Here is a 26,960-nt window from a genome sequence, read left to right as displayed (position 1 = left end):
CTCTGGTGGGGACGCACCTGTGCGGACGGCCCAGTCTCGGCACCCTCCGACACGCCCTTGCTGGCAGCTGCGGTGACGCACGGACGGACGGACACGTGCTGGGCCGTCTGCTGAGGTGCGGCAGTAAACTGCGATTCATTTTGGGGAGATAAAGAATAAATAGACTAATGATGGTCCACAAATAGCATCTGAAATCACAGGGAAGCTGTGACGCGGATGTGGTTTGTTTTGGCAAAGATGGACATTTCCCCCAACCTCAGAGCTTCCCGGGAAGTTCCGTGCCGCGGGGCCACGGTTTACGGCCCGGTTCGGGCTCCACCAGGTTCTGGCACCTGCTCCAGAGAGAGCAGTCCTACACTCCCTGCCACACGCCCTTCCCTCGTGACGCCCGGGAGGTGCCAGGCAGAGGCGACGGCACGAGGTGGGGCCGTCAGCCTGGGCACAGAGCTGGATGGGGGGGCGGCTCCGGATGGACGGTCCGGGAGGGAAGAGGACAGTTGAAGTTTGGTTTGGACCCAACACACTTCTTGTCTCCCGGGAAGATGTCACCACTCCTGAGTCTTCAGTGAGGTGGACTTACGCCTGCGGGCGGAGCGTCCCGTGGCTGCCGCACGAGGTGCCACAAAACCACAGGCTCGGTGGCTTCTGACAACGTGCATTTGTCGCCTCACGGTCTGGAGGGCAGAGGTCGGTCGCGGCCACACGGAGCTACAGTCAGGGTGTGGGCAGGTTCCTGCGGGAGGCTCCGGGACGGAGCTGATTCCGGGCTTTCCCAACCGCTGGAGGTGCCCGTGGCCCCTGGCTCGTGGCCCCTCCTCCACCTTCCAAGCTGGACGCTGCCACCAGCCTTCACCACGCCGTCCCTCTGACTTTGGCCCTCCCCCTTACGAGGGCCTTGCGAGTCCCCGGGGCCCACCAGGGTCATGCAGACTCTTACCCTCTCGTCTCCAAGTCCCTTTGCCACGTGAAGTCACGTAACCACAGGTCCCGGGGGTTAGCATGAGGACGTTATTCAGCCGTCCACGGTGTATATGCAAAACCACACGGTGGCAACTTCAGCCTAGCAGCCCTGAGACTGGTCTCCTCTGGAGGTGAGGGGAGGGGACGGATTGGGAAAGGTATGGGGGGAACCGCAGGGGTCGGAGGAAAGGGATATTGAAAATGCTCCAGAGCAGCCCTGTCCAATTGCACGGTCTGTGATGTTGGAATGTTCTAGAACTACACTGCCTTACAGTACTTTCTGGGATGATGGAATGTTCCAGAGCTGCCCTGGTCCTATAGCACACACTACAGTGATGAGATGTTCTAGAACTAGGCTATCCCATGGCACTTTCTGTGATGATGGAATGTTCTAGAACTGTGCTGTCCCATAGCACTTTCTGGGATGATGGAATGTTCCAGAGCTTCATTGGTCCTATAGCACATTCTGTGATGGTGAAATGTTCTAGAACTGTGCTGTCTCATAGCACTTTCTGGGATGGTGGAATGTTCCAGAGCTTCACTGGTCCTATAGCACATTCTGTGCTGGTGAAATGTTCTAGAACTGTGCTGTCCCATAGCACTTTCTGGGATGGTGGAATGTTCCAGAGCTTCACTGGTCCTATAGCACATTCTGTGCTGGTGAAATGTTCTAGAACTGTGCTGTCCCATAGCACTTTCTGGGATAGTGGAATGTTCCAGAGCTTCATTGGTCCTATAGCACATTCTGTGCTGGTGAAATGTTCTAGAACTGTGCTGTCCCATAGCACTTTCTGGGATGGTGGAATGTTCCAGAGCTTCACTGGTCCTATAGCACATTCTGTGCTGGTGAAATGTTCTAGAACTGTGCTGTCCCACAGCACGTTGTGTGACGGCGGAATGTTCCAGAATTGCATGGTCCTATGGGGCAGCTCTTGGGTACGCACGGCCATTGCACACTTGAAATGTGGTCAGAGCAATTGACGTATTGAATTTTAGTTGCACATAATTTTAATTACTCAATTTCAAATGCCACACGCGACCGGCCAGTGGCCACCGCGTTGGACAGCACAGCTCTCTCCCTTGATCTGGACGCATATATTACTTGGCTGGCCACTTGAGGGCTGGGGTTTCTGAGGCCCTGCAGACAGGACATGAGGCCATCTGGGGTGTCAACGCCAGCACTTGCGGGAATCGGTGGAGCAAAGTGGGAGATTGGATCCCGCCACCCCCCTACCCCACCCCCACCCCCCGGTACACACGGTCCTCTCCTTGTATCCTTCCTTAGCTGCCGAGGGCCTCACAAAACTCACTGCCACCAGGTGACCAGCCACCAAGGGAAGGTGGCTCTGTGTCCTGATCAGGACACAGCTCGTTCATTTTCAACAAAAATGACTTAAAATAGACATGTTTTGACCCTTTAAAGGGTCAAATTTAGTGGTGATGCTAGGTAAGAGAGGATTGGCTTGAAGCCATCAAAATAGATACTGAACGAGGAACTCACCAAAACGGACACGTTCTGTTCCATTTCTGAGCTGCTGTCCCCGGTCACAAAATTCAGGATTAAGAGGAGTTTACTGAACAACAGGTCACCGCTCGGGGCTGTCCCCGCCCAGGCCCGGGCTGTTCGCAGGCACACTCCGCAGTCCTCAATCCCACCGCGTGTCAGAACCGCACGGCGCCCAGCCCTCAGCCCGAAAGCGTGCGGCGCCCCCGGGCCGGGGAACGGTGGTTTCGGGAAGGGGCCCAATGAGTGCTTTGCGTGGCCGGCAATCCCGTGTCGCTATTGTAACGAGTTCTGTGGGATTCTGGGACATCACCTCCAGGTCTGAATGGGGACACTGAGGCTCGCTCGAGAGGTGGAGACTCTTGGCCAGGAAGAGGCAGAAGTAGGAGAGAGAGCCGCTCTCGGGAGGTGGCCCTCCAGCGCCCTTGGGGGGTTCACTCGGCCCCCTCTGATGTGTGGGGCCCAGTAGGAGAAAAAGTGCAGCCTCGCGTCAAAAAGATAAAGCCCCGGCGTGACCCTTGCGCGAGAAATCTCTTTCTACAATAGCCCGCAGTCGCATTCTGATGGACGCTTCCCTCCAGAGAGGCACCTGCTGAGACCTCCCGCGGTTTCTGAACATGGCGTTGGCAGGTAACGAGGGCACCACGGGAGGGTCGTGGTTGGAGGTTGGGGTCTCTGAGTCAGAGTGGGGTGGGGGCCGTCCCTTTCCACAGGGACGTCGGGGCAGAGGAAGGCCCAGGTGTCCAGAGGGACCTCGCAAGAGGGAGAAAGGGCCACCGCGCCCGGGCTCGGTCCTGCCCGCCACGCGGTGATGTCGTGTCCCGGCCAGAATTCCAAGAGCAGGTGGGAGTGTTTCCATCCTCATCGTTCATGCGGATGTGAGTCCTTCCTCTCAGTGCAGAAGCGCCTTTGTCTCCTGGTAGGTGTTCTCTTTTGTCGGTTATTTTTAAAAGCCGGCGTTCGCCCCGAGACACAGAGACTCTCCCAGGAGCCACACTGAGCGAGCGGGGACACATTGCACTCAAACCACAAACACCCCGACAGGAAAGACATTGATCCCAGCCCTCAAAGCAATGGTACAAAAAACAAACACAGACGCCCCCACTCCCTGTCCCGAGTGGCTGCCAGACGCGGGGGTCAAGGTCCGCGGGCTTGCGGGCCGGGCTCTCAGGGTGGCGCGATTGTGCCTGAGGTCTGTATTGTACAAACTCTGGCCCCGACTTGAAAGCCCAAAGACTCCTCCCCGTGCTTTCATGTTACTTTATCATTTTCTGCAATACAAATGTGTGAGAAGCGCCAGTTCCCGGCACACGGCGGTCCCGCCCTCCCTCCCCTTCCCCTTCCTGACCCAGAACCAGAGGCGCTCCCCCACCACCACCCCCCCACGGGTCGCAGGCCTCAGTCCCCTCCACGCTGCCCCCCTGGGACGGACCCACTGAGAATTCTTCGGCGGGCGGCCCTGCCCACCTCCCCCACCCCGCGTCTCCCCTTCCCGGGGGCCTGGACGCCCCGCTCTCCCACCCGCCCGCTGACATCTCCGCAGAAACGCCAGGGCCGCGGAGGCGCCCGGAGGCCCCGGACCGCACCCGGGGTTCCCAGTTCTGTGGACGCCCGCCGTCTCCATCTCGGTCAAGGGCGCCTCCACCCGCCCCCCGCCCCCCGCACTAAGGCCAGCCTCGGGGAGCCCCTCGCAGCTCCTGCCCCCCCCCACTCCCCCCTGCACCCAAGGCGCCACGGGCCCCGCAGGCGGCGGCCCTAGCTCGTCCCGTGTTCCAGATCCGCTCTCTGTCCTCCGCGTTCCGTGCCGCTGCCCGGGCTGCCTCGCCTCCGGCCGTGCCGCCAGCCTCTCCCCGTCGCCCCTTCTGCCCAGACGCCCCCGCTCACAGCCGGTCCTCTCTTCTCTCCGCGGCGCAGGTCGTCAGCAGACCACTGACTGTGCTTCCCTCTCAACACCGGGGCTTCCTTTACACTCAGAACTGAGCACAAGCTTCTCCCTGTGACACCCGCACCCCAGGTCCCTCCCGGGTTGCCCTCTGTGTGCGGGGTTCTCTCGGCTCGCACTGCCGTCCCCGGGCCATTTGTGTGAGTCGCTCATCGTCCTCCGCGTCTTCACCTCTGCCCCGACCACGGGCCTCCCTGCAGCCTGGACGGGGCACTCCTCCCGTCTGCGGGGCTCGTGCCGGTCCGCCGGTCCCCCGCGTGTCCCCCGCGAGGGTGGTGTGCCCATGTACCCGCTGACTCGCAGCACAGAATAGACAGCCGCTCTGCGGAGACCGGGCGAGGCGCCCCAACCCACGAAGCTCGGGCGCCATCTCCCAGTCAGCCGTGCGTGCTCTTGCTTCGGCGTCTTCGGGCATGCTGTTCCCTCTCTCGGGAATGCCCTTCCCTTCTGCTTCTGCTCAAAAACTTCGATCGCCGGGCTCAGCCCAAGTGCCTGCTCTGCTGTGACTCTTTCCTCAGCACCTCCCCAGAGAACTACCCCTCTCCTGCTACCCCGTGTCCTATGGATGTGTGTGAAAGCGAGCGAGGGAGAGCTTGAAGCAGTGGGAAGTAGTGGGAAGCGGCACGGAACAGCATGGAACAGCATGGAAGAGCACGGAAGAGCATGGGGCAGTAGGGAGTAGAAGGGAACAGCACGAGCCGACTCAATACAAAGCATCGTGTAGGGTGGTGAATGATCTCCTCCTGGAGATTTCTGAGGTACAGAATTACATTCTCGCCTCCCCACATCTACCTTGCGGCCCTGAGTCCTTTCCCTGACCTGGTTTGTGTGTCATCTGCCCAGCGACCGCTGTGCCCAAAAGTGAGCGGAAGAGCCAAGCGGCCTGAGCGAGGAGCTCTGAAAACCGTGGCTTCCCAGAGCGTGGGTCTCTCCAGACTCTGCAGAATCATAAGAGCTACTCCCCGGGCACACACATCAGCCCTAGCCCTGCTTGGTGCCGGGTCGTGGGGTTGCGGGATGAGGACAGGGCGGGAGCAAGTCCGGTGTGAGACTCAGCTTGTCCACGCGTCGGCTACCCACGCGTTCGGCGTGCACGTCCGAGGCTAAGCAGGAGAAATGCCCGGCCCCGAGTCCGTGGAAGTGTCAGCATGCATGTCAACAGGAAAAAAGCTCTTCTGTTTCCGCCATACTTAAGATTATGTTCACAGACTACTGCATTGAAGATTAAAGCTGTGTACTTTTCCAATTATTCTGTCCGAATTTCCTGTGTCGGTTTGGGATTTTTTTTTTTTTTTTTTTTTAGCAGCACTGAAATAGAGAAACTATTTTTAAGTAAAGCAAAATCTTCTGATCCTTTTTACTGAGTCCTGGAAATCCAGAAAGGCCACCCTACAGGTGTTCTAGGTCCCTGAACACACAAACACAAATCAAAGGCACGAACATCAAACAGCAGGCACGCCATTGAGGCTTTCCGCGTACATCCGTGATCGCCTAACGAGGCACACATCTTCTCTCCGATCGACGTCCAGCAACCACTTACTGAACACCTCCCGCCAGTATGTTCCAGTTAGTGCGCAAGGCAGCTGGGATACACCAGTGAATCCAACAACAAGGCAAACCAGGCCCAGCCCCGGCGGAGCCCGCATCGGCGGGGAAGACGGCACGGAGGCGGGGTGGAATAAATGTGGGATATGACATGCTAGAGGTGACCGGGGCTCCAAAAAATGCCAAGCGGAGGCAGGGAGCCAGGCGCTGGGGTCAGGGTGGGCCTCCCTGAGAAGCTGGCATCCGAGCAAAGATTTGCAAGAGGTGAGGAGGTGAGCCTGGCAGATACTGGGAGACGGTTCTGGAACGTTCCAGAGCATCGGCGAGAACAGCATGGCCAGATGAAGCAAACAAGGGCAAAGCGGCAGGAGGGAAGGGCAGAGATCTGCTCAGAGGGGCCAGGTCCAGGCGGGCCTCGGGGCCACGTGAAGGTGGGACTTTGCTCTGCAGGGAGAAGGGAGAGTGTCAGACAGGGCGCGTGTTGACCACGTAACAGACGCAGCTCACTGGTGAACCACGCTGGCGGTGGGGACAGGAGGCACTGGTTGCTGGAGACACTTGCACCGTGGTCTCAGCCCCCCAGCTGTGCGATCCGGAGAAAGGGGGGTGTCAAGGGTAAGGTCAGGGCATTGGTGTGCCACTCGGCCTGGAAGGCTGGGGCAGAGGGGGAGGGACCCCCCCCCAGCTCTGGCTGCGTGTTTTCAGTGGCCTCCGGTGGTGACAACTTTGCTTTCCGTGTCTCCATTCCTCACTCACTTCTAGAACCTCAGGAGGGCCAAGTGAAGTAAAACAAATGGCCATGTGCCCTGCACCGCTGAGTGGGGAAGGTGGACATGACCGGGGTCAGACCCTCAGCAGGCAGGCGCAGCCCCGTGGGCTTCGGGGAGCGGAGTGGCTCTGGGGCGATGGTGTCGGCTCTCAGACGTGGTGGGAAGGACCTCGTCCCGAGGCCCGTCCTGCTGCCTGCCCGTGCGTGGGGAGCAGAGGCAGCTCAGACCTTCCTTCCGCCCTCCGTGTCCACTCGGGATGGGATTGGTGATGGGAACGGGACAGATCTCCTTGCCGCTTCCTTCCTGTGGGCCCGAGCTGGCCCCCAGAGCCAGGCTGACCGCTGGGAGCGACCTCCTTCCCCACCCCTGCACTCCGGGATCGAGGAAAATTCAAGGTGCAAGATGGCCCGGAGGTGGCCTGTCTGAGGAGGGAGGTGTCCCCACGACCTGCGAGCTCGCATCTGTGTCTACAGGTCCCCGTCGTAGAGGCTGCCGGGTGGGGCCTCCGTGCCCGCCTCCGTCTGTCTGTCCCTCCTTCCAGCCAGAAGCTGATTCTGCACGGACGTGCTCTCCCAGCTGCCGGCGCCTTTGGCCCCACTTGGTTCAGAGGTGCGGCAGGGAAGGGCGGCGTTCCGCAGAGCTGGGGGCACACGGACCCACAGGTGCTCGGTGAGGTGAGGATTCCGCAGGAATGTGGCGTGGACAGGTCAGGCTGGCTCTCCCTGCGCCCTTGACAGCCCAGCACGAGGGGCCAGAGCCGAGAAGGGGCCCGGGCAGAGACTTACTCTCTCTCTACGGTATCTCAGGGACGGGTTTAGGGCCACAACAAGGCAGCACGCTCGGGGCTTTCCACGACAGAAGTTGCTTCTCGCAGGGTTCTGGCGCCCAGAGTCCAAAATCAGGGCTGTGCGCCCCCTGAAGCCAACAGGGGGGGAGCCATCAGGCCTCGTCCCGCCTCTGGTGGCCCCAGCGCTCCCTGGCCATCCTGGAGCTTCACTCCAGCCTCTACCTCCATTTTCACTGTGTCTGATCTTGTAGAGACGCCAGTCACTCTGGGTCGGGGACACCCCGCTCCAGGATGGCCCCATCCTCCCTAGTTACCTCTGCAACGACCAATTTCCAAATAAGGTCCCGCTCTGAGGTCCGGGGAGCAGGGGAGGGTAGGACTTCTATCCATCGTTTTAGGGGGAGACACAATTCAGCCCATATCAGTGAAGTGGGGTGGGGGCCACCTCCCAGACGAGCCTGTGCAAGGAGGTGCAGGATGGAAGCCCAGCATCGGTTGCATATTATCCATGGGAAGAAATCCGACTAGGACCAAAATGTCCAGCCAGCGCTGGGACTCGTCAGTCCGGGCCTTTGGCATAAACCCCGGGAGAAGCCCTGAGTCCCAAACCCAAACCTCTTGTTTGGGGGGAAGGCCTGATTGGGTTGAGTGATTAACTGTGCCAGAGGCCGGGGGTGGGGGGGCGTTAGCACCAACTGGCTATGGGGCTATCAGGTCGCTGGGAGTTTAAAGGTTCTGGGGCACCTGCGACGCTCCGTGGGTCGTGACCACGCTTGGACGGGACAAGGCCACCACCCGGGCAAGTGACCATGGCTGAGCGAGTGACCATGCCTGGACAAGTGACCACACCCGGAGAACAAGCGACCGTGGTCAAGCGAGTGACCCCGCCCGGACAAGCGACCACACCCGGAGAAGTGACCCGCCTGGACAAGTGTCCACATCAGAGGATGTGGTGGGTGTAGTGCTAGAATCACGTCTTTCACGGTTCCTCTGACCCATCCCGGCTCAGCCCGTGCTGGAAGGAACGTCCGATCGTGGAGCCTGGCACCTCACCAGCCGTCGGCCGCAAGTCCCCGGAAGAACGCCCTTCCGGTCAGGCGCTAGTCCCGGCTGCGGCACAGCTGGGATGCGGGGCCCCCGTCGGCGCCTCCCACCCACCCTGCACAGAAGAGAAGCTGGGCGGGGCCCTGCCTAGAGCACCACTAGCCACGGGGGAGAGGCCACATGTGACCCCAGGGCCCCCGAGTCCAGGCCCGCTCTCTTCTCCGTTTTTGAGGTAGAAACACAAAATTGGCCACTAGCCATTTAAGTACACAATTCAGTGGCCTTAGCACGTTCACACCGTTGTGCCCCCCCCCACCTCTACTGGGTCTCAAGAGATTTCACCTCCCCGAAGAGAAACCCCCCATCAGTGGTCACACACCCCCCCCTTCCCGGGCCTGGCAGCGAGTGTACGTTCTGTCCCTATAGGTTTGCCTTTCCAGGCCATTTCACCTCCGTGGAACCCTTTGATCCTGTGCGCCTGGCTTCGTTCCCTGAGCGTGACGTGTTCCCAGTCCATCCACCTTTTTGAGGCCGGATACGAATCCGGCGTGTGGCTCTGCCCCGCTTTACCTAGCCGTCTATCGGCTGACGGCTGGGCCCGAACCCTCATCCCCGCTCCCCGCTGTTGCCGGCTCCATAATCCTCAAGGATCAGGCGCTCTTCTGAGCACATCGACCAGGCCACGCTTGGGGCCAAGGCTGAGAAGTGAGGCCCAAGCCCAGTGCCTGAAACAGGCAAACTTGTGCTGTCACCTGGTTGGAACCCTTCAGGAAACCCAGCCCTGCGATCTCTAACTTTGCTTCTATTACCAGGAAGTTCCCAGGGCTTTGGATCCCACCCGGAGCTACAGAGACTTGACATCCCCACCCCTGTGAACTTGAGACGGTCGGGGGGCCTTGCTGAGCATTTGAATGAAGCCAAAAATACTCTGCGAAGGAGTCAGGCGATCCGATCTTCGATCTTCTCCAGGGTGGGCGCGTTCCCACCCAAGCGCAGTGAAGCTGCCGGGAGCCTCCGGCAGCGGCGGAATAAAGCTCCCCTAAACCGGAAGAATCCCGTGCTTGTCAGCGCGGCCCGAGGGCGGACAGCATGGCTGCCCGTGTGAGACGCGCTCTGTGTGCCCACCGCGTCACAGCTGTGATCTGAGGCCCAGCCTGCGTCTGAAGCTGGGCCGGGCCACCTGCTGACCTCGTGCACCTTGATTCGCCAGGCTCAGACGGGGACCACCCACAGGGCCTAATGATGTTGTTGCGGGACTCAAACAGCACGTCCTGGCCCCGGCTGAACACTCGGTATGCGTGTGCCACGCACACACACGTGGGCTCAGAAACAGAACTTCATTTCAGATATTACCCTGGATGGGGGGGGGGGGCGGCGTCCCACCTCGTCAAGCGCGCAGACGGGAAAAGCTCACAGCCGAGCGCAACAAAAGCCTGGCTTTTAAAAACAAATTTCCAGAAGAAGCAAGGACACTTACTTTGTGAAAAGAACACAGATATTTCTCACGCAACTGAGAATAGACAGATTGGGGGGGGGGGGGGGGGAGGCAAGCTTCCACATCAGGGAAGGATTTTCTGCTCTCTCCTGGGAAAAAGAGTGAGTTCAAAAGGAGCAAAGATCCGCTAGAATTGTGAGTACTCAGTGGGTTGAGCAGCCAACTCTCGATTTCGGCTCATGGTGCGTTGTGGGACCAAGCTCCCGGTCACAGTGCTGGAGCTTCCCCTTAAAGCCAGGCCACTAGCCCGTCTGCCTGCATTTAAGCAAGGGCAGTCTGGGTGAAAGCAAGGACACCGGGGAGGACCGCCCACGTCCAAGCACCTTACGCCCCGTGAGACAAAGCGAGCCCCTTGTCTGCCGGGGCAGAGGGCCTGTGTGCAAGGCGGAAACGCAGCCTACCGGTCCATTTTGCCATTTGAGTTTTATTCACCTTCGGGGACGGTGGGCTTGCGTTAAGGGAACTGCGCGCTTGGTGACGACTCGTGCTTGGAATGTTTGTGAAAGACACAGAGCCCACTTCCGCGGATGCAAGGTTTGTAAGGCCCTCGACGCCCTCTGGGCGAGGGGGCCGAACTCTTTTCCGAGGCCAAACACTGGTATCAGAAAAGGGCAGTCCGAGACGAAGCCAGGTGAGCAGGGGCGAGACTTCACATAGACTCCTACTTGCTTCCCCCGGGGAGGAGTCGCGGGCCAGGCTTGGCAAAGTGACGTGCGACTCGGCTTGGAAAGGGAAGCAGAACTCGGGTTGCTGGAATGTGTCGTGGGAAACTGCCTTTCGGCTTTGGGGATCTGCCACGTGAGGCCTTTGGGAAGAAAGTTCGGGAACAACAGGGAAATGTAACAAGTTGCATATAACACAACCCCTCCCCCACCCCCGTGTGTGGACGCATTACAGATGGCTGCCGTCACCATTTCGGTGTAAAATTCAGCAAAGTTGCTGTCTTCTAGCCACTATTAACGCCTGGCGGCTGCTGCTTGGGACTTGTTCTGTGACGACACTCCTCTCGGTGCCCTGCACGCGTTAGTTCATTTGTAGTAGGAGCTACGATCTGCACCGAGAGCACGGGAAACTGAGGCCCAGAGAGGGGGCCAGATGTGCCCAGCGTCTTGAGCTGGTGGCCCAGTGGACGTGGGGCCTGGGGGTGAGCTCAGGAAGCCCGAGTCTGAAGTGAGGTTTCCGCTGCTGCCGTGGACCTCCCCACCCGCCACCCCCAGCTGTACTGAGCCATGATCCGCTTGCACAGTGACTAGTTGCGGGGGCTCGGTGTAATGGTCCGTTTGTATGTCCTGCCGAACGGCGCCACGGTAGGTCTACCTAGCACCCATCACCTCACAGAGTTACTGGTGTGGGAAACAAAGCAAAAGAAAAAATTACATTCCCTTACTGCCCACAGCCGGTTGACAAGTCCCTGGGACGGGCAGAGCAACATTCCTCCAGGAGCCCAGCTGCCTCGGTGACGACACTTGGTTAAGGGCAAAGGCAATCTTCACCCGCCCCCCACCTCCCAGGATCCCATAAGTCTCCTCTAACAAATACAAAGTCCTTCGGAAACTTCCTGTATCTCTGCCCCCAAGATATATGCTGGCGATCATTCCTGCAAGCATATGGCCCCCTGATACACATCAGAAGGATCTCATGACTGGGGCGCCTGGGTGGCGCAGTCGGTTAAGCATCCGACTTCAGCCAGGTCACGATCTCGCAGTCTGTGAGTTCGAGCCCCGCGTCAGGCTCGGAGCTGATGGCTCGGAGCCTGGACCCTGTTTCCAATTCTGTGTCTCCCTCTCTCTCTGCCCCTCCCCCGTTCATGCTCTGTCTCTCTCTGTCCCAAAAATAAATAAACGTTGAAAAAAAAATTAAAAAAAAAAAAAAAGAAGGATCTCATGACTAAGTTTTGACTAAACGGTAATAAGTGACCTTTTCCTAGCAATAGCTACCCCCCCCTCAAGGTCCTGGAAACCTTGCTTCCAAAATACCTTGGAGGCTTGTGCTGTCCTTGACCCCCTCCCAACTTGAAAGTGTACGATCAGTCACCTGTCACAACCCCGTTGCAGCTCTCTCTGCCCACGGGTCCTGTCCCCGTGCTTTAATAAAACCACCTTTTGCACCAAAGACATCTCAAGAATTCTTTCTTGGCCGTCAGCTCCAAGCCCCAACATTTCCATATTGGTTACTTTTATTAGTTAGTTTTAATACTTATTACATATTATATTGTACATATTGTATATGTATATGTATATTGTACGTGTATATACGTATACGTATATATGTATGTATACATATGTGTATATATGTATGTATGTATGTACGTATTGTACACATATGTATACATACATAATATTTATTACATTTCTGACATGCGCGCCTGACATGAAAGATTTTTATCTTTTTCTTCTGATGAGAACTTTTAAGATCTGCTTTCTTTCCTATGGGGCGCCTGGGTGGCTCAGTCAGTTGAGCGTCCGACTTCAGCTCAGGTCACGATCTCACGGTTTGTGAGCTCGAGCCCCACGTCGGGCTCTGTGCTGACGGCTCAGAGCCTGGACGGAGCCTGCTTCAGATTCTGTGCCCCCCTGTCTCTCTGCCCCTCCCCAGCTCACACTCCGTCTCTCTCTCTCTCTCAAAAATAAATAAACATTAAAAAAATTTTTTTAATAAAAACAAAAAATCTGCGTTCTTAGCGACTTTCAAATACACCACACTGACTAACTCCAGCCCCTTGCTGTCCACATCATTGCCAGCACTTACAACAGAGTTTGTGCCTTCTGACTCCCTTCGCCCTTTCCCCCGCCCCCAAAGCCCAGATTTTGCAACCAGGAACCCGAACGCCAGGGCAGCTTTGCAGGGAACAGGAGAGAGTTCAGAAAGCAAGCAGGAAGAGTTCGCAGAGTGCAGAGCGACTGCTGCCTTGGCCCAGCGCCCGGCCTATCTTCCCGCAGCGGGGGCCTGGGACAGGATCTCTTCTCCCAGGAGGCTCGGAACAGGGGAGAGGAGCCACCTAAAAGGGGTCATCCTTTACAAGCCCCACAGGAGACACAGCTCCGCCCTGATGAAGCACCAAGGTCGTTTTCCTCCAAGGCGGTTCCGCTTCTCCGAGGACGATCCTCCCTGTTCCAAGAGGCCCTGGGAAACGTTCCTTCCCACACGAGGCAGTGGCCTGGACGCCCAGTTACACCCCACACCTGAGAAACAGGAACCGATGTTCCTCCAAGAGGGCAGGTCTCCCAGTTCTCAAAAATATGGAAGTGGGGCCCCAGTTTAACCAGAGCACCCGTCAGATGGGGCTTTGGGATGTTATATCGCAACGTCCTCTTCAATAAGTCAGGAACAGATTGTTCCAGGAAAAGATTCTTTCACATCCTGATGTTTAACAGTTACACTGTATCCACATGTGGGTACAGCAACATCTACCAAAGCAAGTCTGTTGGGTGTTTGGTTTAGTTCCGATATTTGCCATTATGTTTTAAAGCTATAATAAACAACCGTGTAGCCAGAAATACAGCACATGCCTTATTTCCTTAGAGAAATTCCCAGAAGGGGATTACTGAGTAGAGGGCGCACGGCTTTAAGGCTTTTGACAGAAACTCCCGAACTTTCCTCCGTCGAATGTTCAAGATATTCTCCCCACCAGCCCTCACGAGGATAAACGACACAGCTTCTAACAAATTAGAAGCTAGCGCTGGCTGCCACTGAAAAGACCTTTGTTGGGGCAGCAGTTCCTTTGAATCTGTAGCGGCAAGTAGCACCTTAATGACGCCACCAGCAGATGGCACTCTTTGCTAAGATTTTTAGAGTCAGGTTTCAAGTAAGGTGTTTTAAGATTTCATTCAACTTATATCAGAGAACTCTGAGATATGTATATTCCAGAGCATGATTGCAGGAGGGAGTCTAGGACGTTACATGAAAACCAACAGACAGTGTCGCGTAACAGCGGGACCTCGGGATCCTGGGGGAGCTTGAACGCGCTCCTGGGGGCGTTGTAACCCTTCCAGGTTATGAAGGTCTCCCACATCCTCTCAGGAGCCCCGCACCCAAGCGCATGTGCACACCCACGGGCACACGTGGGTCCGTCTGCCTCTCTCGTTAATTCTTTTCCCGGGAAAGCTGAATCGGACCAGTCTGGTTCCTCCTGACCAGCTCTCCAGGTCCTAGTAGTGCCGTCGGCTTATCAGGGCTGCCGCTTTACAGTTCTGTGTGTGATCATCGATCGCCTCTGTCTTGTTGGAGGAGGGAGGTCCTCCCGGTCATGTGCCTGGAGCCCAGGGCAGCATGCCCTGCAGGTGTCTGCTGCGGAAATGCAGACGAGGTGCCTGGGACCTTGCCTTAGATCTTTGCTAAATGATCGCCTTCCTTGAGAAACCGAAATCCATCTCGAGGTGGCCGAGTTTTAGCAGCTCTGAGCGACAGAAACAGAAATTTAGCATCAGTCTAGAGGTGAATAAAGCACAGGAAGAAGGGTGGAGGAAGGACTAGAAGTCCACTGCGGTTCAGGGGTGGTCAGAAGGGTAGGTCCCGGCCCACTGACTGGTCAGATAAGTTACATAACCCGGTCCAGCCTGTCTGTCAGCTACAAAATGGCTCTCAATCAGAATGTGTCCACGGAAGCCTCAGCACAGCGCCTGGCGCCTCACATGGGCTCAGTAAGTTCGCTCAGCCATCGGTAGTCGGGCCTCCTGCTCAGGAAGGACAGCGGGAAGAGCAAGAGTGGAGAGACTGTTTTCTTTCCCCTAAGCCACCAGTTTGGACAACGTCTTGCCAGTTAATATTTGTGCTGTGTGATCTTTAGGAGGCCAGGATTTCATTCGGTTCTGGCATTGCAGGTGTACAGCTGCCGTGGGGGGGCGGAGGGGGGTCTAGGTGAGGGTGGTCCAGAGCCACGCCCCTTGGCTAAACTCCCCCAAGATTCGGGATGCTGGCAGGCGCGCATGTGAGTTGAATCAGCACGCATTTTCGATCCTTTCCTGCTTCCAGGCCTGGTGTGACTTGTCATCCTCCCCACTCCTGACCACTAGCTACCTTGCAGCCATTCTTGGGTTCTTCGGGACCTACAGACTACAGGCTCTCCACGCGCGCCTGCCTCGAATTCCCGCGGGGTTTGGGATTTGGGATTTTGCTCCTTCCAGAGATGCCCCATCAGGTCAATGTAAGTGGGCCTGTGCAGACTCGTGGTTTCCCAAAGCCCGAGTCCCGGCTTGTCAGAGCCGCGCGGCCCTGGACTCTGTTCTTTGTCAGGGAGATCCCCCTTAAGATGGTTAATTGTTAGCCCAGGAAGGGATCCAGAATGTGGCCTTGGTCCCCTCCTTTTTATTTTTTTTTTTAATGTTTATTTACTTATTTTGAGAGAGTGGGAGGGAGGGGCAGAGAAAGAGGAAGAGACGGAATCCCAAGCAGGTTCCGTGCCGTCAGCGCAGAGCCCGCCGCAGACCTTGAACCCACGAACTGCGAGATCACGACCTGAGCGGAGATCTTACGAGTCCACCCTTAACCGAGTGGGCCTCTCCGGTGCCCCAGCGGCTCCCTCTTCTCCGAGCTCCGCTCACTCGCCCCGTGACTCAGCCCCCCCACTCCCAGGTCCCCAACTGGACCACCAGTTTCCCGCAGGAGGGCAGGTTCCGGACACCCGCAAACCCCCGCAGGCCCGCGGGAGGAGCAGGCTGCCTAGGTGGGCGCGGGGGGGGGGGGGGGGGGGCCATCACCTCGGCCCACCGCGCCCCACCAGGCCGGAGCGCCCTCCGGCGGGGCAGGCGGGCGGGCCTCGTCTGAGCCGCCGTCACGCAGCCCCGAGCCCGGGTCGGGGGCGCCGGGCCCTCCGTCCGCCCGGCTCACGGTCCTCGCAGGTGCAGCCCGCTCGCGGCGCCGCGTGGGCGGGGCCGCTTGACGCCGGCGGGCGAGGCGGATAGGCCGCGCGGCGGGGGCGGGGCCTGGGGGCGGGGCGGCGGCCGCGTATAAAGGGGGCGGAGCGCCGGGCCTGACGCAGCGCCGGGAGAGGGTCCTCGCTGGGCGGTGGCGGCGGCGGCGGCGGCGGCGCGCGCGCCTCGTGGCCCGGCCGGCGGCATGGCAGGCACCGGCCCGAAGCGGCGCGCGTCCGCGGCCCCCGCGGCGGCCGAGGAGGAGGAGCGGCAGGCGCGGGAGCGGATGCTGGCGGCGCGGCGCGGGGGACGGCGCGGAGGGCGCCGAGGGCGCGGAGGGCGTGACCCTGCAGCGCAGCATCACGCTGCTCAACGGCGTGGCCATCATCGTGGGCACGATCATCGGCTCGGGCATCTTCGTGACGCCCACCGGCGTGCTCAAGGAGGCGGGCTCGCCCGGGCTGGCGCTGGTGGTGTGGGCCGTGTGCGGGGTCTTCTCCATCGTGGGGGCGCTCTGCTATGCGGAGCTGGGGACCACCATCACCAAGTCGGGGGGCGACTACGCGTACATGCTGGAGGTCTACGGCTCGCTGCCCGCCTTCCTGAAGCTCTGGGTCGAGCTGCTCATCATCCGGCCCTCCTCGCAGTACATCGTGGCCCTCGTCTTCGCCACCTACCTGCTCAAGCCGCTCTTCCCCACCTGCCCGGTGCCCGAGGAAGCCGCCAAGCTCGTGGCCTGCCTCTGCGTGCGTAAGTACCGACCTCGCGGTGGCGGCGGCGGGGGCGGCGGTGCCCCGCGCCGCGCGGCTGAGGCCGCCGCTCCCGGAACCCACGTGGGTCTCATTCATTCGTGTGCCTCGGGAAATCAACGGTGAGTCAGCAGGGTCCCAGCCCTCAGGGTCCCCGAGACGTTCCGCTTCCTCAGCCGCTTCATTCAGAGAGGCTGGAGCACACGTCCCTGCCTCTGGATAGCGTCCGCTCCGGGTAGTGTCTGAAAACACATTTACCGTTTGAGGTTCTCGGTGCTGACCGCTTATCACAAAAATTGTAGTCAAAGAAAAAAAAATTCATTCATTTCTGCTCATACAAAACCGGTGGGGACAGAATTCTGAGTTGCTGGGTTGGGCAGCAGTGTCAAAGTTAGTAGTAAAATGGGGGAGTTGGCAGCGAATGGGGGTGGAGGGTGGGTTTCGGGGGTCCCAAGCTGTGCAGAGAAACAGCCCCTGGTCATATTCCTAACGTTGGGCTTGGTCTTGGTATGTTGGTGGGCACAGTCCTGGTTCGTCCTTCACCCACGAGTGCTTTCCAAAAGTCTTCTCGTGGGATTTCAAAAGAAATCATTTGTACCAAATGCCATGTGACTTTCCTGTCCTTTTCGGCTGGGGGGGTGGGGGCTCTTACACCTGCCCCTCGGCCCCCCTCTTAGGAGCCCTGCGAGGTGGAAGCAGCCAGCCTTCCAGAACTGCCTGCCACCTGATTTGAGGATTTGCCCGAATGTTGATAGTGGGTACAGGTCCGGGGTGAGCAGGGCTCTGGGCATTCGGGGCCGGGGTCCCAGCCAGGAGACTCAGGGACCGGGCCGTCCCTGGGAGTGGCTTCTGATCGGCAGTGCCTGCTGGTGCCACGGGGATTCTGGCGCGTGTGGACCGGGTTTCCCACGAGAGCCACGCTGTAGTGTAGGGGGAGGCACGTTTCCTGCAGGGGGGAGTCCAGGAAGCAGAACCCCACGTGCAGCTCTGCTCGGCTGCCTGACATCACACGCGTTGCTGAGACCCTGAACAGAGCAGCCACGCCGGCTGAAGGAGCGTTATTTGCCTTTTTTGGGGCGGTCTCGCTCAGTGATGTGAATCTCAGCTTAAAAAAAACTTTGGTCTAAATCTAGGGAGAGTTACAGCAATAGTCGATCTGCTTGAACACAGGAAAACCCGTGGCTTCTGGTAGGTTTGAGATGAGGCTTTTTATGGGATGACACATTGGGCCGTGTAGGGAAAAGCCCGTCTAAAGGCAGGACGACTTTATGATGCAATATTATTACAAGACGATTTAACGTCTGGGCCTAGAACGTAGTGAAGTAAATAGTATCTTTAAAGTGCCTGTTGTCTAGTCTTTAAGAATCAATCCCTTACTTTTTTAAGCTCTTGGGTTTGAGTAGACGGATTGCAGGGGGGACTGTGGTGGGTACAGCCTTGCCAGCCGCCCGGCAACCCCCCCCCACCCCGTGGCGCTGTGGCAATGCCAGTGTGAGTTGTGAGCGGGGGCTACAGTTTCCACGTGGCGATCAGCCCTCGTGGCTCTTTTTCCCTGAAGCACCTTGTGGGTGGATGTGGGTGGCTTTCTCCCACGGAGAGAGGATTTTCCATTACAGAACGGGACGCACCGCAGGCAGAGCCCTAGTCTAGAGCCTTACTCCGTCTGGAAAGGGCCAAGGGCTTGTCCAAGGCTCACAGAACTCAGAGCTCGCTGGCACAGGCCGCCCTGAACTGAGCAGGGAGAAAGGTTACGGGTGTCCAGGGGGGCAGGCCTGTCCTTACAGGGGCACACGGAAAGCGTCTGAGTGTTCTTCAAGTATCCCACAAAGGCCCGGGTTCTAGAATGTCTACTCAAGAAGAAGGGCGCTCCGCACTGCTTTCCGCCCCTACCTAGCGCATCCCCGTGGGACCCCGTGGAAGGGCCTGGTGGCCCGTTCCTTCTAGCAGCGTGTCCTGGGTGCCAGAACAAAGTTGTCCGTTTTGCTGGTCGGTCTTTTGGTGCCCTGGGCATATCCTACCGTAAGTTGCTTTCTGCTGCTTAAACGGTGGTGTTCTGAAACAGGTTGGCTTTGGTGCGTAGACCGGTCCTGCTGTCTCGAGATATCGGTGGGAATAAAAGCCCTTTTCTTGTAAGTCTGTCCGAGATGACCGATAATGGGGCCCCTCCATAGTGTGGCTCTGGGGTTTCTCGGCCGTAAAGGTGAGAGAAACTCGCCGCGTTCGCCTTTCCCGATGGCCCTGTGGCATCTGGCCTGAGTCTCGGTTTACATTCTCGCTCCGCAGACAGTTGGTGAGGTCTGCTTGAAACCTCGATACTGCTGGGCTCGCCTTCTGGGCGGAAGTCACTCCGACCGGAGCTGAGATTCTCGCCAGCCTCACTTGGCTTTTGGCAATTTTTCTGACCTCCCTGTGTGGGCTTTCTCTGCAAAATGGGTCCAGTGTTGGGGGCACCTGGGTGGCTCAGTCGGTCAAGGCTCAGGTCACGATCTCACGGTTTGTGGGTTTGAGCCCCGCATCGGGCTCCGTGCTGATGGTGCGGAGCCTGCTCAGGATTCTCTCTCTCTGCCCCTTCTCTGCTCTCTCTCTCTCTCTCAAAATAAATAAATAAACAAAAAAATTGTTTTTAAACTGAGGCCGCAGCGAGAGCTGGCCCAAGGTCCAGACGCCTGCTTGGGTCTTTTATGTCAAGGGAGAGGCACCCCTCTCATAGTGACCCCTACCCTGCACACAAAGGTGTCGGGCAAGTGGCTGCAGGCTGCTGGGGGCCCACCCTCCTCTCCCAGTGGGTGTGTGGGGGGGGGTGGGTATTGGGCCCACTGGGAGAGCCACAGCTCAGACTCACTTGTAGAACTCGGAGTGGTCCCCTTCAGGGTGGTGGCCTTTGTGGGGTCTGGAAAGCACTCTGATCTGCCTTCTCGTGCGAGACACGTGGGGCGGCTGTGCCCTGCACGTGAGCAGAGCTGGGTTCCGTCTCAAGAGATCCACTCGGACGTCCCGGTGTGACTGCGCATCTGTGAAATGGGAATGGGTCACGGCCCTGCCTGGTATTTAATGAGCTCGGCACGCAGAGTCCCCAGTTCACAGGGTGGCTGCAACTTATTCTCAACGCTGCTCTCTGTCTGGTGTTCACCTTTCACCTCTCGAGCTACCTTAGGACTTGGTCTGTTCCAGTTCGACAGAAAGAAGGAGGGAGGGAGAACGGAGACAAGGCAGGAAAAAGCCAGAGGTGAACACCAGCGTCCCCTCTGGGGCTGGGGTCTGAGTTGCCAAATGCCTGTCACACAAATCGTCCCTCCCTGCCTCAGGGGCAGAAGACCGGCTGTCCTGTAGGTGAAGGGCACAGATAAGGGGTGGGTGTGGCTGGCTGTGGGTTTCGGCCTGCCGAGGGTGAGTCCATTGGGATGATGGCCAGTGGGGGAGGGGAGGCCATGGCCGTACCCCGCCCCCCCCCCCCCCAGTCTTCTGCATCAGCTCCGGGCAGTGACCTGCTCCTGGAGGCGTGAGACCCCTACTGCACAATGTGTAGACCACTGTATCGCCTGCTTCAGGGCGTCTGAACGCCTGCTGGCCGCCAGGGCCAAATCCCTCTCTGCACGAGGCAAAGGCTTCTGGGTGTTTGCAAGGAGCTGGTGTCCCCAGAGTCGCAAGCTGTGAACTAAGTGCAGATGACAGCCCAGTCATGAGCGCTGAAATCTGCCTTTCCCGGCCAGACACGAACGTGCTCCGGCCGCAGAGCCAGTCACGCCGAGTCACGGGACTGGAGCTGAGGCCTGTGGGGTACTTCACAAAAGCGCGTGACCTCAAGAGAAGTGGGAGACGCTGGGTGGGCATTTCTGACCCTGTTTTCCCCGGGTCACGGACCCCCTTTGATAATCCAGCGGAATGTGCAGACTCTGGGCAGAAATGCGTAGCGGGCGTATTAACTCCAAAGCGCGCCCAGTCACGGGGCTCTCACGCCCCTGCCCGCGGACGGTGGCGGGGGTGGATCTGGCGTCTCCAAGCCGGCGCTGCTTGAACTCACACCTCTGCTCACAGGCGCCTGCCCCAGCCTTGGAAACCAGTGTTCTCCTCCCCTCTCTACAGCCAGGGAAACTGAGGCAGCGGTGGGCCGAGAGCCCGGGGCTATGGCACTGTCCGTGCTGAACTGCCTTTTCTCACCACGTGTGTGGGGACACCAGGCCACATCTTTGGCGAGAGCGGCAGATGCCAGGGTCGCCGCCTGTGGGCGCCCGGTCAGCCGGGGTGAGGAGACGTGGGCCCCGACTCGCTGGGAAGTGCTTTTCCCCCTGACCGAGCCCCAGAGCCTGGATGCAGGGCCGCCTAGGGAGCCTGTCCTCTTCTCTCCAGGTCTTCACCTTGCAAAGTAGCTTCTGGAGCAGGGTGGGTGGACCGCTGCCCCCCAGCGTGCGCCCCTTCCCGTGCCCACGCTGACCTCCAGTCCCCATGCCCCTTCTGTGACCCATAGCAGGTGCTGGGAACCAGGGGTATACCTGATTCCCCGCCCTCAGGGGGCATGACCTTTGCGCCCTCATCTGGATTGCTGGCCCAGGGTGCCACCCAGAGCGCACTTGTCCCCACCCCCAGGCTTCATCCCGCCGACAGGACTAGCCCTGCCCCGCCCCAGACCACCGCCCAGTCCAGCAGCCTCTTGGCTCCCGGCAGAATCCTGGACTCTTGCTCGGAGGCTGGCTATCCCAGGTGGCTCTCCAGCACCCGCGTCACACACGCCTGTCCCTGTGGACCTGGGTCACACCCACCCCTCCCGCTAGGTGAGGAATGGGCACCAACTTCCCATTCCTGCTCCTGGCGCGTGTTTGCAACCTGATCTGTGCTCCCGAGTCAGCCTGACCTTGCTTGCTGGCAGACATCTGGCGCTGCTGGGACCCAGCTGATGGTCTGTGATTGTCCGTGAGTCCCTCGACACGTAGCCAGTATAGAACCGAGGCCACTGCCCAGAAACATGAGCCTGAAGCCCCCTGCGACCTTCTGGCCGGCCTCGCGTTTGTCCAGGTCTGTGTGAGCTGCCCGAACCTGGCACAGACACATTCACATCCAGCCTGAGTTATCTGGAAGGCCCAGGGCTGCTGCAGAGGCAAGTTCTGTGAGTCCCTGGGGCTGTGTGACCTGGGGCTGGGCGCTTAGCCTCAGAGCAGTTTCAGAGCTCAGAGCAGGGGCGCACAGGCCGATCCTGTGGAGGGTGTGAGTCAACCATCTCATCACAGCGGGGGCAGGTGACAGGGACTGTCCAGAAATGAAAGACGACAGGGCAGATGTGCCTGGGGAGGGCAGCAGTGGACGGGCTGGGGGAGGGACCAGGAGCTATGGCCCTGCCCTGTGAGGTGTGGGTCCTGTAGTTGCAGCGGGGGGGGGGGGGGGGGGGGGGGGGGGGTGGCTGGCTGGTCGGGATTGGACCCTGTCCTGGGGCCACCTTACCCGGTGGGAGGGAGACACTATAGCTCCAGGAAGGCCCTGTCGCCTAATGGGGGGCCCGCAGGGGGGATGCCCACCCGGGATGCTCTTGGCTGGCACTCTTCTGGGCACGGTCCCTCCGGGCCCGCGCGAGAAACCCGCCGTCCAGAGAGCGCCAGACGCCTGTCCAGGGCCCCACGCTGAGGGACGGCCTGCTTCAGACTCTGGTCTAAACCAGCACAGGACACTGCCCTGCACCCACCCGGCCCCTCCCTTTAGACGGTGCCCAGGACACTTGAATCACGGGTGTGCGCGTGGTGGGTGGGTCTCTGTGGGATTTGCCCCCATCGGTGGGTGTCAGCCTGACTGCACGTCCGAGTCAGCAGGTGGGGGGCTGGGTGGTGCTTCTCACGAGGAGCCGGGATCGAAGCCCCCGCTCCAGGGGCCAGAGCTCGGGAGTTGGACTTGGGAGACCTGAGCGTCTCTCCCCACTCCCTTGGTAACGGCTGTGTGACTTTTGGCAAGTCACACAACTCTCTGAGCTCCGTTTACCCGACTCTCAGGGGAGGGCATCAGGTTGGATGCTCGGCCGTGCTCTCACCCTCGGGCGCCGCACCTCCGGCAGGTTCTTCTCTCCTTTTCCTTCTTTAGTAAAAGTGCCGAAGGAGGGGGGGGGCAGTGGTTCTGGGCCACCGCGGAGATCGCCAGGCACTGGGTCTTGGGAGCAACGGCCTGGTCCGTCCCGCACAGACCCGCACACCCTGCGGTGACCTAGGTGGAGTGCCGCTGAGCCCGCATGTTGAATTCGCCCCCGGCTGCCGTGAGGAAGGCGGCCCAGACGCGCCAAGTAGCCTGCCCCAGATTGCACAGCAGGTCAGAAGGCGGGGATGCGCTCAGAGCTGAGGCAGAGCTCCCCCATTCTCCAGGACTCGTGCTTCAGAAAAGCCCGCCAAAGTGAGAAGTCGCTGTCTGCCGGGGCGCTGGCGGATTTCGGAGCGCACCGAATTTGCCTCTCGCTGGCGTGTTTGGGAACGAATGCGTCAGCCCCGATCCTGGGGCTGGCCGACACCCCCACCCCACCCCACCCCCACCCCCGGCCTGCCGGGCCGTGGGGTCAGCTGTCACCCAGCCCTGGTTAAAAATGGAAAAAAAAAAATACGGAAACATGTACTCCAGGGCTGGTCGTTTGAACTTGAAAAGCCAAGTGTTCTGGGGAATTTGAAAATGTGATATTAGCCTATCAGTCATTTCTTTTCACAGAAAAGCAGTGAATCAGCAAGACCTGGGGGGGAGGGGTGGTGCTTGAGAGCCGGTGTCCCCGCTGGCCTCTCTCGCAGGCAGTGGCCTCTTTGCCAAGGGAGCCGAGGGAGCCCTGGGTCCCATCTCAACAACTCCTTGGAGCCAGGCTGTCACCTGAACTGGTTCAGTGTTCTAGCACATTCCAGAGTGAGGTCGGCCCTCTCAGATGGTTCCGGGGTGTTGTTGGGTCCCACGTACTCATTTTCTTGGAGCCCAAAGAAGGTGAAGCCGCCCTCGGGTTCTCCGAGTGGGATCTCTGGACCAGGACAGTTAGGAATGCAGATTCTTGGCTGGAATCTCACGCTCTGGAGTAGGGCCCCGACTGGCTCTCTTACAAGGCCCTCAGGGGCCTCTGGGCTCCCTGGAGCCTGAGACCCTATCTGCGTTGGCAGGGATGAGAAAGTTAAGGCAGGAAAGGAGGAGGGGGGGGCAGGTGATCACGGCTGCCAAGCTCTGTTGGAAGGGGGGCTCGCAGTGAGCCCGAGGACATCTGGACCTGAGCGAGCCCCACACTCCTGAGCACCTGCTGAGCTCTGGGCCCCTGCGCGTGCTGGGTGGGTTTGCATAAATACGGCAGAGGCAGAACGAGACCCGCCGAGCGGCTGGGCGCCCCTTCGGAAGTCAGGCCCCTGGATGACTGCTCCGCCCGCTGCCTGGCCATGCCAGCCTGCGCTCGCAGTGCCTAAGCAAGTGTGCGGTCACCGGCTGCTGCCCCGGGAGCTGCCACCTGCAGCCGAGGCTTGGGGTTTCGAACACCGTGATGTTGACTGGGGCGGGGGGGAGGCTCCAAGGGACAGCCTGGCCGCTTTTCTGGAGCCCGGGCCTTAGGCCGGCTCTGCTCCTTGGCCCGGGGCTGCCCCAGGCACACCCGGGGGACCAGGCTGGCCGAGCTTCCTGGAACTGACACAGCCTGACGGCCACTTCCTCTCCTGCCTCCCGCCTGCCAGCAAAGCTCTGGTCAAACAGCGCTCATTTGCCTGCGTCTCCGTGCCATCTGGCCATTTCCTGCCAGTGAGTCCCCCACCTGTGTGAGGTAGCCTCGCTCACTAGCGGCTCTTCAGCAGGACTCAGGCAGTGAGGTTCTAGGCTTGGGGGCTCTGACCTTGGGTCCTTCCATCCTGGGGGGGGGGGGGGGGTGGACAGTCCCTGCAGACCCTTGGCCCAGGAACGAGGTGGGTCCATCACTGCGGCCGCCTGGGGGGACATTGGACTTGATTTCCTGATCAGCAGGTACTGGCCAGTAGCCACATGCTGTGCTTCTGGATGGTTCTGTTGGGCTTGCTTATGACCTCCCCTGGTGTATCTGACCTCAGGTCAGCAGAGGGAATGGGCCACCTTCTGTGCGTGGAGGGCACTGAATGATAGAGTGAGTCTGAGTATAGAGCGGGTGCTCATACACTGTTCTTGCTATTAAGATCCTTGCTGGTTTTGTTACCTGAGGAAGCACAGGCCTGATCGCTGGGCCTGATAAATTCATCAGCATGGTACCTTCAGTTGGGGTGCTTTTTTTGTGTTTTCTTTCGCTGTTTTGAAATGAAAACAGGCTCCCCTTGCATTTTGAGCCTCCCCTCTGCGCGAGGGGAACAGCTGAATGAGCCAACAGAACACCTAACAGGCCGTTTTCTAGAAGTCAGGTGGGGCCAGGCTGGGTCCTGCTCACATAACCCCCTCCCCCACTCACAGCCACCTGTGCTGTTGTGAAGGTGGCCCCACTAGGTCTGGGGAAGCAGAGTGGGGAGCGTGTCCTGAGTCACATCTGACACCACCGGTGGCCGCACCCCCAGGACACCCTGTGCTCAGGGTCGAGGAGGGGGGAGTCTGCAGACGGGAACGGAAGCCCCCTAGTCAGGCTTGGAGCCGGGGGCAGGCTCTGACTGTGACCAGGTGTCCTGTGAGGCCGTGGGGCTGTCCCCCTTCACTGGGCAGCACTGCCCACCATCGAGGTGTATCTGGACAGGAGGTAGGGTCGCAAGTGGGGGCCCTGCTGGCCTGCGAGGTGGTGGAGGTCACGGCAGGACGAGGATGGGACAGACGCACCCCTGAAGGACAAGCTCCCGGTGTGGATGCCGGCCTGGCGGCCGCGCCCAGCCCACTCCTGGCTGTCCTCAGGCAGCCCAAAGCCGGCTTATCTCCCTGGCCCCAGCTGCCTCCGCGTGCCAACTCCGTCGTGCTTATCTGGGGGTGCCAGCGTGGGGAGCTCCCCGACAGCGCATCCGCCTGTCAGCCGGCCCGCTGGGCAGTGCCCCGCGGTTACCTGTCCTCTCCCGGCCGGGGAGGGCTGCGAGTCCACGGGGGACGGGGACAACACAGCTAGCCTGCAGGGCTCCCACCCGGAAGTCCCAGCATCCCCCCCCTTCTGAAGGCATCTTGTCAAGGTGTAGGAGCTTAAAGGCAGGGTGGCCGAAGTGCACGGACACTGCTCTGGACGGCACCCCGGGGCTGCTTCTGTCAAGGCCACAGGACAGTGGGTCCCTGATGAATTCGTGTATTTACTTAAGATTACATGTCATTTTGAAACTGTTTTAAAAAGGAACGCTAAGGAGGATGTTCAAGCATTTATTTACTCGTTGGCCAAAAGTAAGTGAACATTAGAATTTCATCAGATGTTTCAATCCCTTTTCTAAAAGAAGTAAGTGTTACAAGGTCCTGTTTGTTCTGTGATCAGTTCCCTTCCCCTCCAGCCTGCAGCCCGCCGGCCCTCCTTGCCTGGGGCTCAGGATGTTCTAGCTGGAGCAGCGGGTCAGGTCTGGGCGCGGGCAGGGCTCACTCCCGACGGAGGGGCCCCGGCCTCTGTCCTGCCCCCGTGAGCTGGGGTCTCTGGGCAAGCCAGCTCCCCGTCCTGGAGCCTGAGAAACGGGGAGAGGTGTGGAGAGACCCCAGGGAGCAAGTCGTGCCGCCAGAGCCGGTGGCGCTGTGCCGGCTCTGCCGGCAGTGCCGTTCCGGGTTTCTAGAGCCTGGCGCGGCTCAGGGGGGCAGGGCTGGCGGAAGAAGCAGGCTCCCGCCTCGGCTACGCCACACCTCCCCTCCACCCCCCCCTCCCGGGGCATGAATGGAAGAATGATGCAATGGGCCGGCCTCTTGCCGAATGCGCTCTGGGGCTGGGGGGGGGGGGGGGCGGGGAGCGGCGGAATGCTCGCTGCTGCCGAGGCGCCAGAGTCCTTCCCCCACTTCCCCCGTAAGGTGGTCACACTCCCACATAAGGAAATGTGAGGCCATCCCGGAAAAGCCCCCGGCGGCCCCACCCTCTCGGTGTGCAGAGGCTCCCTGGGACCGGGTGGCAGGAAGGAACAGCCCCGAGCCCGGCCTCACCTTCAGGGCCCTTCCATCCTGGATCCCAGCCCTGCGGCAGGTTGGATCAGTACCAGTGCAGGGAGAGGGAATTCATCCTGTCCCTGCCCTTCACTGCGATTCCTGGGGGATGTCAGAAGGGCCCCAGAGGGTCTGCCCCCTAACACCTGGGCACAGGGGGCCACTGTGAGCCTCTGTTTCGTCTTCTGTGCTGAGAATGGCAGTGCTGACGTGGTTAATACGCCACAGCCATCTCCCTGTTGTCTCTGAGGGCCTGGACGGAGCCTGTGCCCGCTCCCCGGGGCCACACAGTGAAGGT

General features: G+C 59.6%; 1 protein-coding gene across 1 annotated transcript in view; it reads left to right on the top strand.

Moving 5' to 3' along the window:
- Positions 1-16,101: 16,101 nt before the first annotated feature.
- Positions 16,102-26,960, top strand: part of SLC7A5 (solute carrier family 7 member 5) — a 31,747-nt gene continuing 20,888 nt past the window's right edge. Inside the window, 2 exon segments of the mRNA XM_047078897.1 lie at positions 16,102-16,197; positions 16,199-16,646. Coding sequence (XP_046934853.1) covers positions 16,102-16,197; positions 16,199-16,646 — 544 coding nt within the window.

The sequence above is a fragment of the Lynx rufus genome, unplaced genomic scaffold (genome assembly GCF_022079265.1).
Source record: "Lynx rufus isolate CCGP_SWC_20201006 ecotype Redwood Valley unplaced genomic scaffold, mLynRuf1.p SCAF_16, whole genome shotgun sequence".
NCBI lineage: Eukaryota > Metazoa > Chordata > Mammalia > Carnivora > Felidae > Lynx > Lynx rufus.
The sequence above is the reverse complement of the archived record's forward strand: the minus strand, read 5'-3'. Positions and strand labels throughout refer to the sequence as shown.